Below are 16,342 nucleotides of genomic sequence, written 5' to 3' on the forward strand. Positions count from 1 at the left end.
TGCAAGATGCATGTCAGCATTTTTTCCCTTTAAATTCACTCCATTAGGAAAGTAGGAACTACTCCTAGTAGGAATATGAAATGGAAGTTGTGTCTTTTTTTCTACAGATTTTGCTATCACAAGCAGGAGAACTAATGAAACCTGATATACTGTGATCTCTGTGTGTAGTTCTTTAAACTTCTCACTAGCAAAATCAACAGCTTTGCATTAACTCTGCTCTCAAACCCCTCTTCTGAAGACAAATGCAAAAGGCACATCTCCAAAAAGCCTGCAGACTACCAAGGATGGCACTTGCCACAGGACTCACAAGTTTACCTCCTTGTAAAGGCGATACTTGGGAGCTGTCATCAACACTTCAAAGCTACTCACCTGCCACCCTCCACCTGGAGAACCTCCTCACTGATGCCAGAGACTTGAAACAAACTTGTTTTATTCTCCAAATTCTATTTTCACTTCTACATGCTCCAGGGGCTACAGCTAACAGCCTCTGAACTGGATTTTTCACCGCACTGTTAGCCACCTGATGTCCTAGTTCTTGAATAGGTTAGAACCTTGTACAGAAGTAGGAAAAGTCTTATACTGAAATGCACATATGTATGCCAGTGCACACACAGATGAAAACAAAAACTCCTGCTTGCTGGTTTTAATTGAAAATATCTGAAGGCATGCTCTTTGCTCCTTTGAGCCTTTAGAGATTATACTCCTGACTACATTACTTCCCTCAGCCATTTTTCTTTCTCCTTTTAGGGAGGAAAACTTTAGGCCCTGTCCAATTAGGAAATGTGCGTAACTCTCCACAAGAAGAAGTGAATCATGTGCATCTTGCCAGGAATTAGTTTTAAAACAGTCAACATTTGGAAGCACAAGAAGAGTTTGTGCATGCTATGTTATAGTCTGCTACACTGTCTGAAATAGCATCCTGGAAGAACATGCACTTTTAAGAAAAATTATCACTGTCTGTTTATACAACATGGCCATGACAAAATTAGTTAGATAAGTAATGAAGTCCTAGATTAATTCAAGACATGATTACAGAAGATCTAGTTTTGGAAAAGAAGTCCCAGGGGCTTTCAACCAACATGCCCACAGAAGCTCAGTCAACAGAAAGTGGCAAATGTGAAAGACCAACTGACATGACCTTGTGTCTTCCAAAGTTTCACAGATTTTCAGAAGTTTTTAACTTCTTGAGCATAAGGTGATTCACATCACTGAAAATACAGACGTATGTGCCTGAAACTGGGCAGTCGTATCTCCATGTATTCGTGAGATTGCTCTCATTAAATTCACTGTTGCTGAATATCCCAAACACGTGGACTACCATACATCACGAAAGAGAGGAATTTTCTCCTCTCCTCAACTTCATTTCCTCCCTCTGAAAAGATAGGCACAAGAATATATAATTACAGCTTTTTAAATACTAAAAATTGTATTTGGCTCCCTTTCCCCTTCAGCTTGGAGTGCTCTCTTTCCAAGAGTAAACATATCCAGTTTACTTTGTCTCCTCTTACTCTTGACACTCTCCTCTGGACTCCATTTGTGTACTTCTTTTTAAGTTCAGTTCCCAAAATTAGACACAATACCCCAGCTGAGGACTCACCATTGCCAAAGAGAATGGCATAATTACTTCATGCTTTTTTGTACAACAGCCTTGTTAATGCATCCCAGAATGAGTTAACTTATTGTTTGTGGTCCACTACTACAACAAAGAATTTTTCCTGCACTACAAGCAGTTTCTTTGCATCCTGTATCCTCTCTCATTCCCTTCCCTAGAGACTTTCTGTTTATTCCTGAGAGGCTACCAGAAGGGGATGACTGGTTGACTTGCTGGAGACAACCATGTTTGACAGACTTTAATGTACAGATTTAGTATTACCAAGATCCTATAGCAACTTGTTCTTAATTCTTTGTACTGCCAAAAAAACCTGAAAAGTGAAACAGCATTGAACTTTTCTTTGAAATGTGCTAGTCACAACTGATAGAGAAAATATGATGAACGGAGGTACAGGTTTAAAAATGAAAAAAGTGAACGAAAGAAGTATTTTAGCAGTAAAAAGAGGCCTTCTCTAGTAGCCACTCCTCACTATTTTTGCTTCTTTAATCACAATCTACAATGCTTTTTCCCACAAACCACAAGTGCTGAATCATGTAAGACCTAAATTGACATAAAAATAACAAAATTCTGCTACTTGCAGCGTTTCCCCAAGGGAGATCAAAAAGTTTAGATCATTTTCTCTTAGTGACACACAGCATTAGGAACTGCGAAGGAAAAAAAGGGGCATTTTGTATTTTTAAACATTTTATTTCTCTAATGAGAAGGGTTCCAAACAATGGTGTTCTTTTCTGCTAAATCAGGCAAACTATAACGAACGATTAAGGAACTATGAGCAGATTTAAAAGCACAAATGTCCTTTGTGGTACTGTAAACATTGCCTCTCCAAAAGCAGGCTGAAGAGCAATTTATTTTCTATTTTAAGAACAAAAATAAAGTGTGCTCTCCGTCTGTACGGAAGAAAATATTAGTCATGGTAGATAATTTTAAAAATACGTCTTCATAAGTCATACATGGCAGTATAGCAAACGAGAAGACATGTCACTACATGAAAGAATAAAAAATTGAATGAAATGGATTTTTTGAACAGACTAGTCAACATGTACGACAGACCTGAAAATACCCAAGGTGAGGATAATTATCACTAATAGTACCCTTTGGGCTCTGCTAATGTTGGTACAGAGGCCTTCACACATATTCCTCTTACCTGCAACTGCGCTCAGGTTCTCATGGAATTATAAAATAATCTACTGTAATTATACAAAGATATCAACTCAGTGTCACAAACTCCCCAAATCCTACCAACAGCCAAAGAACAACAAAAAACCCCACCCCACAATAAAGAAGACTAGATAATGAAAAAGAAAACACCTTGAACACTGTTGGTAGTTTGGGTTTCTCATTGCCAACAGGGTTTAGTAAAACTAGAAGGGCAACAAGAATGAGCAAAGATAGGGAACAAGCCCTGTGAGAGAACCAGTTAAGGAGACTCTTTAAATGGAAAGACAAATATTTGAGGGTATATGATATGCAGTGAGAGGGGCAATGTAGGAAAGACAAAATATTTCTAATAGAGAAACTAGGGAAGACTAGTGGGCAGCAGGCTTGGAGGAAAAAACCCAACAAACAAACAAAAACGTTCAAATCAATCAAGTGGCACTTCCTCATACAACACATACTTAAACTGCAGAACTCACTGCCATAACTAAAAGCCCACACAGGCTGGGAGGGCAAAAAAAAAAAAAAAAAAAAAAAAAGAATTCTTGGAAGAAAAATCTACCAAAATTATTAAATACAGAAATACCACTGCCAGTCAAAAAAACCCTCAGCCGTAAATCTGTAGAGACTAGGACAACCAATGTGGGAAACATTACTATGTGTGTGTCCCCTCCTTAAACTCTTTTTCCTGTTTCACTATCAGTCACGGTCAGAGATGAGATCTGGTGGTAAATGAACCTGTGATCTGAGCTGGTACAGCGTTCTTAAGGTTTTATTGAGCTGTGCAAATCAATTTAAGGTAAATTATCTAAGACACTGTGCAAAAAACCTTTCCTTCTGCACAGAAAGTTATGCTGCTGCAGCCTACTGTTCAGCAAGCCTTTTAAAGACATTATTATTAAAAAAAACCCACAATATGAAAATGAATCACAGTGATTGAAAAGACTTACTGTTCACAGCTTAATAGCATCCAGAGAACTGTCACTTATCTGAAAAAGATTTTGCTTATTTCAAGTTCTGTGCCAATCTCTAACCTACACAACTTTACCCACCCCCAAGAAAATCCATAAAGGAGCTCAACGACCTCCCAAATATAAAATTAACAGGGAAAAATGATTTGCTTGTTTTGTTTTTCAATTGAAAGTATTTGTGATTTTTATATTAATATCACTGCATAACCGGAAGCCCAGTTGCATGAATGCTGTGCTGGCAGTACTAGCTGTGCATTTAGGTCCATATATATCCAAATGTTTAAGCCCTTGCAAGATTAGACTCTCAGGAATATAGCTTCTTAGGATGACTTCAGTATTTATGGAATATAATAGTTCTTGCCAGCCCTTCATTCATCAGCGAGAAGAATCAAAACCTGCTCTGTAGAAATGAAGGCCAAGGACGAAATTTAATCCCTTTTTTCTTCAAAATCCAGTGAAGATCCTCTGTGGTTTGAATGGCTGGCTCCCAGAAATGTCAACAGCCATCTTCCTCTACTGACATGATTTTTAGTCCCTAAAATTACTTTTAAATTATGATTTCTCACTTACACATTCCCTGACTAATTACTCTTTTGGTCCATGATAGACCCACACTCTCCTGTTGGTTAGCATGTTAAGTTTGCTGATGTTAAAGTCTTGGGAGAAATTCAGCAGATAACAACAGTGATTAGAAATGCTTATTCTAGGGGTGGGTAAAGAAAAGCTGTACTGTTTAACTAAAAGTATGCTATCCCTAAGTAAGTGAGTCTTCTCTTCCCAAAAGGAAGAGGCAGCACTGATATCCTGAGATGGAAAGAGATGCTAAAGTTAGGGGACGCCTGCCTGCCAGAAAGAATATTCTCATTCAAATTTTAAAAGCTACAAATCCTACCATGAAGCCTCACTCTACTGTGATAACTGCTGAAAATCTAGTAACTAATGACACTGTTTCAGTAGCAAGTGGTGACACCTGACCTCTTCCTCTAGTGACTGTATATTTGTTGCAGAGCTTTTTCATTCACATTTCTCCTCCACCTTTGTTTCTTTTTTGTCTGGAGTTGGTAAATCCTTAAGGCACACAGCCTGCACCAAAGGCACTCTGGAGCTGGCTGACAATCAGGTCCTGTGGCTGCTTGTGGTCAGCTGTAGGTTTGCAGGCAAAGGGCAGTTCATTGTCTGCACAGAGGGCAGCGAGGACACACTTTCCCCTATTTTAGTTAACTATTCTTTGCCTTTTCTTGTTTTCCTACCTGACAGTTCTTAAATTTGGTATTATTTAGCTCCTATGAAAGAAAGTCTGTGGGTGTATGTTAAGAAAAGAATGATCTGCACAGCTCTGTCACTTAACATCCTATGGAAGTGAGGGTGGACGTGATCAAAAAGCATTCACCAAATTAACAGAGATAAGAGGGCTTGCATATCTTTAGCCTATTTTATCTTGCTAAACAACTTCAGTTCAAAACAGTGGGATAATTATTTGCATTAAAATATGTTTAAGTCCTACTGACAGCACCCAGAAAACTCAAATGTAATGAATTGACAGAAGTGTCAGAAAATGTTTACTTTTAGAAGATTTAAAAGGCAAAGTTCATCTCGAACGTTGACATAACAGAAAAAATTCCAATATTCTTCTTGCCTAAGGATAAATATCCTTTCAAAACATCCAGCACAGGTTTTTAAAACAAATACTAGTAGATTAATTACAAGAGTACACTTTAAACCAACCAAAATTAATCTACTGATTTAAAGCAAGAAACCCTAATCTGCATGCTTCATGTGATAGCTGGCATGCTTACAACCACAGGTAGCTCTGTTCCAAGAAATTATTACAAGTTTCCAAAGTGAAAGGCAATATGAACTTGAAACTGTGTTGTACAAATTACATTCTCCTCCTGACTCCTTTTAAAAGAAGGCCCTGAAACTTGAATTGAATCTCTTTTAACTACAGAAAAACAAATTATGTCACATGGGTGACGGAACAAAACCATAAACGTTTTATGGAAACTTTTAGCAGTTAACTGCAAATGTGCATTGTTCTTGCCTTTTATCTGCTTCATAGGAGTCCTATTTATATTTATTATAAAGAGCTTCTTAAATCCTCAGGGGGAAAAAGTTGTTCATAATACTTTTTGGTTTTCAGCCTATTTACCTCAGTGTATGCAAGGTATACATAGTCTTCTGTTCACACTGTTTAGCTTGTTCTCTGCTCCTCAGCTCAGGTTGCTACCTTCTGCAAACAAAATATCCTGTCTGTGTATGCAGTCTTTGTTGACATTAAGAGGTAATCTGCTGTTGACAATAAGTACAAGCCATGGATGAAGCTACGGAGGTGATGAAAAAACAAGCAAAGGTCTAAACTGGCAATGCTCAACACTGTTGCAGAAAGAGAAGCTGTGATCTCATCAGGTGCTGAAGAAAAGGGAATGCAGTTCTTCGCTGCTGTGCACATGAACACTCACTTCTTTGGAACTCTAAACAATGACACCAACATTATTTGAGTAGGTGATAGTCTCTGTTCCATAGGACTCCACTGGCTTCAGTGACAAGATGCGTACATGTGATGATTTATCCATTATCTGTACGCTTTTATCACGGTCACTGAAGTAAAAAACAAAGATTCTTCCTAACTAGCAGATATACTACTTTTCCAGAGCACTCAAAAATGGCAGAAGCAGAAAATCAACCTGTGATCTTCAGCTTAAGAGATTAAAAGAATTAATTGATAATAAAGACAATTCTGAAACATACTCTGCTATGTGTACCTTTTCTTTGGTTGTGATGGAAATTCTGTTTTAAATGTAGTTTATAAACAATGGCAATTCATAAAAAATTTCAATACCCTTCTTCTGAAAACTGCCACTTGTGAAAGTCTGAAATGTCATCATCCTTGGCCTAAACAGACAGTGTGTCTTCATTAAGAGTGTGGTTACTTTTTGCACTTATTTACGTTTACTTCCATTACAATTCAGTTTGATTTACACATAAGGGGAAAAAACAAGGGAATTTCTTGCAATCATTTGATGCTCATGTCAAATCTTAATATATAAACTACTTGGTAATTAAATCTTTTACAGAGATTTCAGTGCAACTCAATGGTAGTGGTAAAAATTGCAAGAATTTATTTGGTTTCTTGCCTGAAGAAAGACTGGGAATCAGTATCAGTTTGTAATTCTGGCCAGGCTACTACACCTCAGTCAAGCACCACCCTAGGGATCAGTGCTACTCCACTGGCTGTCTTTCCAAACCTTACCTCCTTACAGGACTGCTGCCACCTCTGCATCACAGGATCGCTCTCAGAAGATACCCTGGCAGCAGCCACAGTTGTGAAGGAATTCAAAACAGCAGACCCCAAAACAGCCACACTTTAAATACATCTGTGTCCTTCACAGACCTGTGCCCACGACAAAGACAATGATAGTCCAGGCTTTAACCTACTGATTCTGCCTTTCTAAAATTCAAAATTAGGGTGCACACTGAAAAATACCTGAAGAACAAAAATATTCTAATGCTCAGAAATGATCCTCTCATACATTTTTGGTTCTCTGAGGAGAATCAGTCACTCCTACTTAAAATGATAATTCAAGTTATTAGTCTTCCTGTTGCCATCAAATCTAATACCCAAATTTAGACGTAAAAATATTTTCATCCTAGTAAAATGCAATATAAGTATATGAATTTCTTATCTCAAATTGTATCCAAAAAAGGCAGAATGTGACATTTGTTATTAATAATTTGCAGTAGTTGACTCGATGCTGGACTGACTGTTAAAAAACCTCTAATTAATTTGTATTAATAGGTACAAAACTTGGAAGTAATACCAGAAAATGTCAACAGGTTTGGAGACGATGGAAACAACTTAAGTTTTACTTAGCAGCAATAATAATAATAAATTATAATATCTTTCTAGTTTCACAATGAAAGTCTCTGTGTTGCGTGATGATAATAAAAAAGGCAGGCTGGATAAAGTGTGAATACCACCTCACTATCTGGGAAATCAGACTCACAATATAAGATAGCAAACATTTAATTTGGTGTTACTGTGATGATGTAATATTAAATGTAACATTGAACTTGATTCGCAGGCAGCATTGTTCACAAGACTTTCTCAAATAACTGCCTTTTCAGAATGAAATTATTTTACACTGTAAGCTGTGAAAAAAATACACTCTAGAAAATGCAAACTACTTGTGAAAAAGGTGAACCTTTTCCAGATATTTCAAAGTTGAATCTGTTCTTAAAAATATTGAGATAGGAAGGGTTAGAAACAAATCCAAAATTTAATATCTGCTTCTTTTAATTTTTTTTCTGAATACAACTTCTATTTATTAACTTCGGATCATTTGTGACCAAGTACAGGATTTCCTATAGTTCCCAATCCCAGTATTTCTACTGTTAATTGTTGGGGGCCTAAGAAGATCCCTGAGCTCCTTCCATGGGATACAAATTTAATTCTTTATTTATCATTGGTATCAGCTGTTGCAGGTCAGTGAGTTTGGAACAAGGGGAAGAAGAAATATGTTACACTTTTATTACAGAATAATGTTCTACTATAGCAAAAACCTTACTTTATTTCATGCTTGAACATCAGGAGCTTTTTGTCTAAAGCAAGCACCATCCCAAACACAAACTGTGTATTTTAAGCACGAAATCCTGATCTTCACAGAAGAGCTGTACTTTATACACAAACCACTCCAATTTTAAGCGCCAGTTGTTTTCAGTAAAGTCAGAGCATTTATTAAGGAATTAAAATAAACGAATTAAAGAAAATCATTGTATGAATTTGTAATTTTACAGTTCCAGTATATATTATAAATTTGAGAGGCTTAGATGTTTTGGGGTTTGTTGTTTTTTTTTTTTTCCCTTTTTTCTCCCCAAATTGTCCTATATGTGTTTGTAGTGTGATCCCAGTTTCAGTCTTGTGTTTTTGAAATTGCACAGTTAAAATAATGACTGATTATTTCTGAAAGCACTACAGGATTGACTGATCCATCGAAAACAAACTTACCACTTACAGAGAATAAGAACAAAATAGCAAGTAACACTGAAGTATTTTTTTGATCTCATGTATGAAATGCTTGTAACTTTAACATTCGCTAATCAGAACATTCAGGACTCAGTTTGCTGATTTAATGAAAAGCAGATACACTTAGGCCACATCTGCATGCAGACAGGTATTTCATACGGAAGGAAAGGTATTGCTGGGCTTTAGCAGAATCTGCTCTTCACATGAAAAGAGCTCAGATTCAGTATCTGCTGTTAACTGATAGTGTACAGCATGAAAACAACTGCTACTGCAACAAAGACATTTCATGATTGCTTCTTCTCCCTAATATCCAGTACTTTCCAGCATCAGTTCTGACAATTTTAACCTTTGTACGAAGACTAAGGAGCTGCCAACAGCTGTAACAGCATACATGTTTTCATCTGTCCTTCCCTGACAGCCCTCTTCATTAGTTCTTCAGGTGTTATAAATTAAAAGGGCAGTAATAATGTTGTCAGACCTACACAACTTTACCATTGCCTGGCCTTTCAGATAGTTTCTGTGTTTGTTTAAATAGGAAAATACGCATTTATGTAAATATGAAAAACTACCAATATGCATCTTATATCACAAAACGCCACAAATGACTTAATTTTTAAAAGCCTAATTGATTTTAAAAAGTTAATATTGACCTTAGTAGTGTTAAGTATTGGTATCACAAGTAGATATAAAAACTTGTGTTCATTCTACCCAAAATGGTAAACAAAGCCCTAAAGTAAAAATTTAGATACACAGAAAAATCAAGGGAAGCTATTTGAGTGGCAATATTCACTGCATTCTCTCCTTAATTTATGTTATTTTAATATAAAACACTGTATATTTTCACACTCCCCAAAATGATGGAAATATTGTGAGTTATCTGAAAATCAAAAAATGTAAGATGACGCTATTTTGTAACTCCTTTGGGCTACATCAAGTACATATTAAAGGGATACTTAAACCAATTGGGGTCAAAGAAAGGCACAGCATTAACTGTGCAACCCAAGCGAGTTTAACCATATATAAACCATACTTATCAAGTGGTGCTTTTAATCCAGGATAAAGATTTTCTACGGGCCAACACTACACTTCACCTAAGCAAGCTTTTCAGTTGCTTCAAACATTGAGATGCACACTGTGAAAAGCAGCCACCTCCAGGCATCAACACAAGTTTGAATTTGAATACCAGGTATCAAAAAACCTTGAAATGCTTAACAAAAGACTATGTAACTTCAAATTCCAAGCAAAAGTATTTACCTTTCTTTATTGTGTCTTTAGATTATGAATACAAAGTCCTGAAGGAAAATTAAAGTCATCAGATAGAATTGGAATATCTGAAAATGTAAAGCAAACCACAGACCTGACTACTCTAAAGTACTTTCCCTGTCAATGCCCACATTAATGTTTTACTCTTACGAGCTAAATTAAAGAGCTTGCCTGACTAATAAAATAGCTGTAAAAATTATATTTAAAACTTACATACTAAAATCAGCACAAGGGACTGCATCCACACAATTCATTACTTACGAAGTTTCCAAAAAATACTTTGCTCCCTAAAACATTCTTTGCAAAGGAAGATGAATTTTTTGAAAACTCTCCTCACTCCCTAAAACCTGTGAAGTGTTTACATGTTCTCTGCTAAGCAGATGATTCACGTTCACTGGTAGCTGGTTTGTATGGCCAAACACTTGACTACACAGCCCAGGGGTAGGTGACCATTACCTGCTATAAACCCACATATAACTCATCAGATGAGCTTCATCCAAGACATATTTTATGCAAAGCAACTTAATTTGGCTACATTTTTGGCGAAGACAGAGGGTAAAGGGATTATGCACTAAGCAGCTTTGTAGTTCCCATAAAATTCAAAAACTTTAATAAAGACAACCGAACTTGAGTAAACACACACTTACATAATACACCACAGCTACCAGCATAATATGGCCTTAATAGGTTAACCCTGATTCACAAAGGACAAAAGAAATCCCCATCAATAAAGGATTAAAATTGCAGCAGGTCAATTCCTGTTAACTTTAGCAAATATCAATCAACACTTTGCCAAAAAGAATAAAAAAATCCTTTTTGATAGGGCATGCATGCTACAATTCCAGTGTTAAAGCACTTCTGCTGATTCCACCTTTGAGCAAAGATAATGCCTAATCTAGTCAGACAAAAATTTATGTTGATTCCTGTCACGACTTCAAAGAAGACAATACAGTGGACACTTGACTTATTTCTATTTATTAATTTTGTAAAAACTCTAGCTCTAATTCTTATGATTTATAGAATTAGACCGCATCACTCAGCCACGAAATACTTTGTAAAAATTTTACAGTCTTTTATAAAAGTAATGAAAGACTACATAAAAATTATAAAAGAAATCCAGAAAGCTTTCATATTTTTTTTTTCGTATCAACTAAATGAATCGTCAAGGTAGCATAACCTAACCAGATTAAATTATGACTTTTTAAAGTAAGTAAAACTGTTGTGAGGGGCACTCCACAGACTGTTAACGTAATGTTAAAAGGCTGTAAAGAGAAAACCATTTGTTTTAAAATCTGTATCACTACTAAATAAAATGTTCTGCTTACATTTCATATAGAGGTATGTAATTTAAAAAAACAAAGACCCAAAACCTCTTAGAGTCTAAATTTGAAGTCCCCGTCTTTACTCAAGTTCTTGGAATTTCAGTCATAAATTGCAATTAAGAGTATGATTTCACCCACAGGAAATCAGTATTTTCATACCCACTTATTTTAAGGATAATTTTCACAATTAAATGTGTATTAGTTAATTTGTATGCAGCTTAAGAATATCTGTCCAAGCCCACCCAACATGTCACAAATATATTTAAATTAGCGCCTGAGGAATGTTGGTCATAATGTGCCATCAGTGAAGTTTCTGCATTTCATCAGCAATCTCTCTTTAAAGACTCATGATAAGGTGTAGTAATTTTCCCACATTTGGCATGCAATGTATCTGAAATCCATCTTCAACTAACACACATTGATTTTTATGACAAAGATTACATGGCTAATGTCATCCAAAAAAATGACACATCTGTAATCCAAATTGCAACACTAAGGGTCTTTAACAGCTCATTACCATTCACACTGTTACAAACCCTAAAGCTGCCTCTTCCCTCATTCAAAGAGGGGTAACATTTGCCACTTTATAGAATGTGCCAAAATTTGCCCCAGAGTTGCCTAAGTCAGCATTTTTTCCTTTACAACTATTTTGAAGTAAGGATGATTAGGCCTAAAATCTTGAATGTCTGCTGCTAAATACTGTATTGGTTTGGGCTCAGAAGGCCTTATTCCATACATCAGCTATTAATTACAGAATCAGTAATGCTTAGCAGAGGATGCCTGACTGATTACTATCCAAGTATTTATTTTTATATCTGTCCTTATCCAAAAATACTAAATGGGTCAGAAGTTATTTCAGCTGGAAACCTAATTTTACTTTATCATTGACTTAAAATGGAGTAAAATCAAGCCTTGAAGCATGATAGCATATTTTTTTCAATCTGCCTTGCTCAAAAATCCTCCTGGAGATAAATAACATTCTAAATCAAGAAAAATTTAAAAGCCCCAAAAAATCTAGGCATACTTTACATTTTACAAATATTAAACCTGTGAATTGAGCTGAGAGGAAAACAGAAGGGAAAATGTGAACGTGACACAGAGATGTATTTATTTCTAAACCAGAACTACATTTCTCTTCTTCTTTTAAACTTGTAACAACTTTTAATTTGTTTTAAAATTAGGACTAGTCATTGACATTATTTCAAATAACATGATGGTATTTTCAGGAAACCTACTTAATTAAAAAAACACTTATTAATATTTTTATTTTAAACCAAAATGGACTTTGAATTGAGATTTCAAATGAATTATTGTTTCAAAGTCCACTGGGTCCTATTCTTTTCCCCTCCAAGAAGGCTACATTTTCCTCTATATAAAATACCAAACCATGAATCAAATTTGACTAGATATAGTCAGCTTCTGGGAAAAAAAGAGAAAATTTGAAAGCAATAAAAATAAAAAATATCTCCAGCTCTATGGAAAATCCAGTTTAGCCTTCTTTTATCCCAGAAACTCAAAAGAACAGATGTACTATAGAGAAGTCCAAAGTATATGTATCACCATTTTTTTTTTCTCAAACACCTAAGGGTCAAAATTCAAGCCAAAAAAAAAAAAATTCCACATTAAACAAGCAACAAATGCCTCCAAACTTTAATACCTGCATAAGACAAATACTTCATGTCAAGCTCACATTCCATTTCTAAAAAGAGTTTCTCATCTTCACTAACTTACATCCACCAACTGAACAATTATGCAATATGTGGGTGTACCTTGCAGTCGGGTTTTTTTAACATCTGCATTCTATGTTAAATTCTAACTGTACAAGATGTCTGATAATTTTTCTTTATCTTGAACCTTCAAAGTGGTAGGTTTACCAGAGGCAAAACCACACATCAGAGAATATGAGTCATATAATAAAGAAACAACTCTTCCCCTTCTCCTTGTACCCTGAAGCTATAACAACCTAAAGACACTCTATTGTAAATGGCTTCTTTGGCAGTATTGATAGCATGTACAACTCATGCACTAGAATAATTTAGCCAACAAATGAAGATATTTTTAAGCCCTTACTGTATCCATAACAAATTGCTTTCAGTACCATTTTAAGGCAAATTAAAAACTGTGCTACTGCAAAAATAAAATCCAGAATGTCTCTGCGCTTGCTTTCATGTCATGCATAAAATATGAAACATTCTATGCATGTACCTATAAATAATAACATAAAAAGATAAAAATAATGTAAGATGCCAATGCAAGTTAATCTGAAAAGTATCTCTCATTTGTCTACAAAAGATTAGCCTCCACGCAGAAATCCCGCATTTATTCCATATCAAATTAAGGCAACATTTACATACAGGCAAACCACTGCTTATGCCAACCACAATACATGAGGAAGCAAAGCACCTTACTTGACCACTGCTTATGCAGGTTTCCACTCTGAAGTGCAGTAAGTGTGGGAAACAACACAGAGGCCACTCTAGTCTTTTACTTCCTTTTATATCCTTTTCTGCAGGTAGACAGTAACTCCTCAGACTAACATCCTGCATCTAATTCCATGGAGGAAATCAGCTTTCAACAAAGTTTTATTTGATGTGTCAGTATGTAAGATTGCATCAGAAAATTTGAAGAGAACTAAATGCAGAAACAGCATTTACAAACAGCAGCAAATAAAACCATAACAACAAAACCTTGCACCACTAAAACAGGTGCAACCACCACAAGCTTGTAAGAAAGTTAACCAGAGGCGATGGTGGCATAAGATCTTTCTATGACCATCTTCCAAAAAGTAAAAATCCACAATGTTTCAGTAAATTAAAGTGAAGCAACATGTTCCCCCTTGAAGCAAAATAAATCAGTGGTTTCTATTCTTACCTGTGTATAGTCAAAGTCAGAAAGAGGAGCTATACTCTTGATGTAGTCCATTCGAAATTGGTTTTCTGGGTTGGCCAATGGAACTGGGGGTATTAAAGTGCTCATAGCTGAAACTATAGTCTAGAATTGGATAAAAAAAAAAAAACAAACACATTAATCTGGATAAATCTGGGATATAGGATCAATAGAAGATAATCCAATCTGATCAGCAAAATGGGATTTCTCTCATCACAATCTTGGAGAGCATAATCCTTATAATTTCCAGTACAACCAAGCATTTAAGAACAGTATAAAGTGTGTTCTTACCACAATCGCATCTTTAACATTTTTCCGAATATCCAGTATTTTCTGTTTCTTTTCTCTGCATTAAAACAGAAATATTAACACTTTGATTTTTTTCTTCCAAAGCACTTCAGTCACTTGCATTTAATTTTTTTCACTGATCGCTTGTTTATCTGCTCTTCAATCATTAAAACATACTAACAGAAAAGAAAATGTCAAGACAAATACATTTTCCCCTTATCAATTTTCTTGCATAGTATGAAGAGCAATGCACATTGATCCCTAATATATTTTTTTAAATCAGACAATCATAGCCACATCTGCAAAGCCTCCCCTGATGGAACTGGAAGTCATTCTTTAATTTCTACAGCATGTTGTAAACATGCTCTAAATTAACAACATGTAGTTGAAGGCCAACAAATATCTAAAATGAATGCTATGGATTAATAATGATTTCTGGCAAAGAGTTTTTCAGAGAGAAAATTATGTAGCCTCACAAACCAGGATGATTTCTAACAAAGGCAAAATTAGTTTCAGTTTTACGCTAACCCCAGCACCAGAAAAACAGCACAGAGTGTCATCCTGATTATGACTTGACATGTATTTTTATATTACAGACAGATGCAATATTTGGTTATTTGCTTCTATGTAAAAAGTAGTCGCCATGTTGTTGCTACACAGGGGCCTGTCAAGCGCTGCAGTAGCAACAGTGTAAAATACAGTAAAGGGGCCAGAAGGAGAAAATGCAAACATACAATGGCAGCAATTTCCTTATTCTCACTCCCCTCCCTCCCCCAAAACACAGTGTCAAGCCACCAACACACAGAGGATGAGAGGAGAAATTTCCTAGCGTACTGTGTGTTAACCTGTTTCCAACATTTAAGGAAAAATAAGCCACAAAGTGTCAATAATTCTTACTCTGAATTAAATCCATTGACATGTAGGATTCGCATTTGTTTCACAATAGTGCTTTTTCCTGACTCACCAGCCCCTAAAAGAGAAAGAAGGAAAGGGAGAACATTGTGATACACGGTTCAGCCTGGGGGGGATCGGAGCGGTTTTTTTTTTGTTTTTGGACGCGACAGCATCTCCCACCTCGGCAGCATTTCTGTATGTGTGCATCCATGTGGCTCAGGCGCTGAGCTCGATCCGTGGACGCCTCGCTTATTGCTCAATACAGCAGCCTACATTTTCCATAGCTAAGGCGCACGCCGCATCTCCCCTCTCGGCTGCGCCCGCCGCCCCGCGGGCTGGGGCTGCTGCCCCCTCCTCGCCCTGCTCGCCCCGGCCCCCACCTCTGCCCCTTCCTCCTTACCCAGCAGCAGCAAGCGGTGTGTCGCTTTATAAGCCAGCCTCTCTTTCTGCAACTGCTTCTCTATTTTTTTGTTGGCTTCTCGCTGCGCTTTCTCATCGATACGCTGATCCTCCGTTTTGCTGTTGCCCAAACACCCCATAGCCGCTGCTCAGGGTGGATGTCAAATCGCTGCCTTCACAGATTTAGTGTTTACAAGGGGGAGGGAGATGGGGGGAGGCAGAAGACAAGTCTTTATATCCGCCTGTGTCCCTGCGACGGTTTCTCTCCGCTTCTTCCCACCCGGCTCGCTCACATAAAATGGTCTCTGGCCGCTTTCCGATCGCAGCGGAGTTGGCTGCTTCGCTCCCCACCAGAGATGCGGAGAGCAGGCGGCAGAGGTAACCCTGCCCCGGCGGGGAGGGGGTGGGGGGAGAAGGCTGTGCAAAAATGCCTAACATGCAACGAGAGGGAGAAAAGGGCTCCTCCTGGAAACCAGCCGGGTGCCGCTCTCCGCTCTCCCTCCCCACCGCGCACACAATCCCTATATTT

The 16,342-nt window shown here is 36.9% G+C and overlaps 1 protein-coding gene across 2 annotated transcripts in view; it reads right to left on the reverse strand.

Annotated features, from left to right (window-relative positions):
- Positions 1–16,342, reverse strand: part of GNAL (G protein subunit alpha L) — a 188,463-nt gene that overhangs the window by 102,995 nt on the left and 69,126 nt on the right. The window contains exons 1-4 of one of the 2 annotated variants that reach the window (XM_032121629.1): positions 15,815–16,305; positions 15,418–15,490; positions 14,524–14,578; positions 14,218–14,337 (exon numbers count right to left, since the gene is read on the reverse strand). In XM_032121629.1, the coding sequence (XP_031977520.1) occupies positions 14,218–14,337; positions 14,524–14,578; positions 15,418–15,490; positions 15,815–15,953 (387 nt within the window). In that variant the 5' untranslated portion in view covers positions 15,954–16,305. Of the gene's footprint in view, positions 1–14,217; positions 14,338–14,523; positions 14,579–15,417; positions 15,491–15,814; positions 16,306–16,342 lie in introns of those variants that run through there. The other variant, XM_032121619.1, reaches the window with a different exon arrangement.

The sequence above is a fragment of the Corvus moneduloides genome, chromosome 1 (assembly GCF_009650955.1).
Source record: "Corvus moneduloides isolate bCorMon1 chromosome 1, bCorMon1.pri, whole genome shotgun sequence".
Classification (NCBI taxonomy): domain Eukaryota; kingdom Metazoa; phylum Chordata; class Aves; order Passeriformes; family Corvidae; genus Corvus; species Corvus moneduloides.